The 2,744-nt window shown below is 39.8% G+C and overlaps 1 protein-coding gene across 1 annotated transcript in view; it reads right to left on the bottom strand.

The window, feature by feature from the left end:
- The window catches only part of LOC101851880 (alkylglycerol monooxygenase), a gene marked incomplete in the record, with an annotated part of 19,397 nt that overhangs the window by 11,324 nt on the left and 5,329 nt on the right, over window positions 1-2,744 (bottom strand). Inside the window, 2 exon segments of the mRNA XM_005104036.3 lie at window positions 680-783; window positions 2,368-2,519. Of these exon segments, the coding sequence (XP_005104093.2) occupies window positions 680-783; window positions 2,368-2,519 (256 nt within the window).

Below are 2,744 nucleotides of genomic sequence, written 5' to 3'. Positions count from 1 at the left end.
GGGAGAGAGAGACAGAGAGAGAGGGGGGAGAGAGAGAGAGAAAAAGAGAGAGAGACAGAGAGACAGAGAGAGAGAGAGAGAGAAGGAGGAAGAGACAGAGAGACAGAGAGAGAGAGGGGGGGAGAGAGAGAAAGAGAGAGAGAGGGAGGGTACTTCTGACAGAAAATACTGCCAGCGTGAGTAATTGAATTGTTTACCCTCATTACTCACCTTACTGTATAAAGATGTAGAAATCATACTTGCTAACATGACAAATGATTCATTGAATTTAAACTAGTCTTTCTCAAACCACCTTTGATTTTCCACATAACGTTCATATTAAAGCTGTATAACAGCTGTGTATTATCCACACCCCTATATGGAGCTCAATGCTGGAGGACGACTGATCATGACCGTGCCAAGCTATCTTCCTTTCATACAACCAGTTTACGCCAAATTCTCAGGATCTTCAGGCCCGACAAGATTTCCAACGCAGATCTGTTACGAAAATGTAGGCAAGAGGACATGACCACCATAATAAAAAGAAGATGGAGACAGATTGGACATGTTCTCAGAAGAGAACCAGACTCTAATGTACAGACTGCCCTCCACTGGACACCCGAAAGACGTCGCAAAAGGGGCTGACCCATGTGACTTGGAGACGCACAGTAGAGTTTTAAATTCCATTACAGTCTCTTACCATACTGTAATACTTCTGCATGAGAGACTGTCGGAGGGCTGTGGTGAGGTTGTAATCCTCCGAGCTGTGGTGAACTTGATGAGATGCCCAGATGATGTTGCTCTCTACCAGGACAAGACAAAGTTGGGTGTGTGTTACAGTGACAGCTGAGGTTTTGTTTTTGTTTTAGTAGAGTTTTTTACGGCGCTCGCAACTGCAAAAGGTCAGATGAGAGCCAAGGGGTGAAAGTCAACAGAGAAATCCCCAAGGGGAATCAGGCTCACTCTGCTCACCTCTCTAGCCTCAACAACACACAAAGTCTGCTTCGACTATCAAAGCACCCCGGAAATAGCAGTTCACAAGAGAGTGACAAACATACAAAAGAAGTAGAGGAAAAATGACGATAGTAAGGATGAGGGAAGAAAAAGCAGCAGTTGGGGTTTTTGAGGAGCAATGAAAAACGAAGAGGGAAAAAACAAAAGCATTTATGTACAGCAAAATAGTGGAGAACTTTTAGAGTTTATCAGAATGGAATTTCTTTGCTCAAGTCAAAGAGATGCAAATAATTCTAAGGCTTCAAGGTAGGGAAAATAAAACATCTATAAATAAGTTCACTTTACAGGTCAAGGACAAAAGAAATGCAGTTGTCGAATAAAAGGATACCACGGTAAAACATATAATACAGCAAAAGAAAAGGAAGTGCAAATAACAATAATAATAATAATAATAATAATAATCATCATAATAATCATAATAATCATAAAACTAGTTAGACAAACAGAATGCTTAGTGTTAATCCCTTCTCAACAGTAGGCTCAATGTTGTTCACAATTCAGTCTTACCCTGACAAATTCAGTAAACAACAACAAATTTTTTCTCAACTACCTGATAAACATTCAGCACAGGCTGCCAATTTCCAAGCATTCAATTGATACAAATCTACTGACAAGACCAGCAAGGGGAAGAAAGAAAAAAACATCAAAGTTTTAGTCCCTTCGACACAATTCTGGGCCTTGACCAGAATTCAAACCCATGATTTTATGGTTGGGGGATCCAGCAGCTTAACCAACCACTAGACTACCAACACCAACCTATTCACATATACATTATGCCAGGCATTGTGTTGAAACCAGTCGCTCGCCAAAATAATGAAATTCACAGAAATCAGCATTATTTTGGCCGATGAGTAATTTTTTTTCTTACTTTCTTTTTTTGGCTTAACACCTGTTATGTCTATTTAAAAACACATTGTAGTGCGGATTTTTCGGAAAAATATCTATTTAAGGCACAAGAATTTTAATTTTCAGTTTCCAAGGACTCTCAGGCTATGGAAGCTACTAAACTATGGCTGCTATTTTCTCGCTAATTTTACTTCTGAAACCAGGCAACTCTGACCTCCTTCAATCGTAAATATTTTGACTTCTATTCAACAAAGACGGATATTTTTCCATCAAAAGTAAAGACAAATGAACAAGCTTTAAGATGATACTGATAACCCCATATGCCCAAAAATTGATGAGCGCCTGATTCTACCGCGTCATGACACATATGTTTTTCTAACAGCACAAAATTTATAATCTAAAGAAAACACAGACCAAGCAGCCAAACCAAGGGACTAAAAAACACAAACATATTCACATATACAGGTTTTTTTTACCAGCGCAAGATTCAAACTCTAAAGAAAACACAAGAAATTGTCCCAAAGTTACCGTGGCTGAATCGGTGGAACCAGTAGTAGAAGAAGTCAAAGAGGACGAACGCCACGAACCATGTGACTCCGCTGTCCCATGGAAGATCTATCAGGTGGTAGTTGTCATAGATCCACACATAGATCAGCAGCTCAATCGAGCGAAACAACAGCCTGGTGGGGAAAGAAAAATTACCGTACTCGTGACTCTCCCTCCCTACTCTGTTTTTTCTACACAATGATGATGATGATGATGATGATGATGATGATGATGATGATGATGATGGTGGTGATGGTGATGGTGATGGTGATGGTGATGATGATGATGATGATGATGATGGTGGTGATGATGATGATGATGATGATGATGGTGATGATGATGATGATGATGATGATGAT

The sequence above is a fragment of the Aplysia californica genome, unplaced genomic scaffold (assembly GCF_000002075.1).
Source record: "Aplysia californica isolate F4 #8 unplaced genomic scaffold, AplCal3.0 scaffold00402, whole genome shotgun sequence".
Taxonomy (NCBI): Eukaryota; Metazoa; Mollusca; class Gastropoda; order Aplysiida; family Aplysiidae; genus Aplysia; species Aplysia californica.
This window is presented reverse-complemented; position numbering and strand designations above follow the sequence as displayed.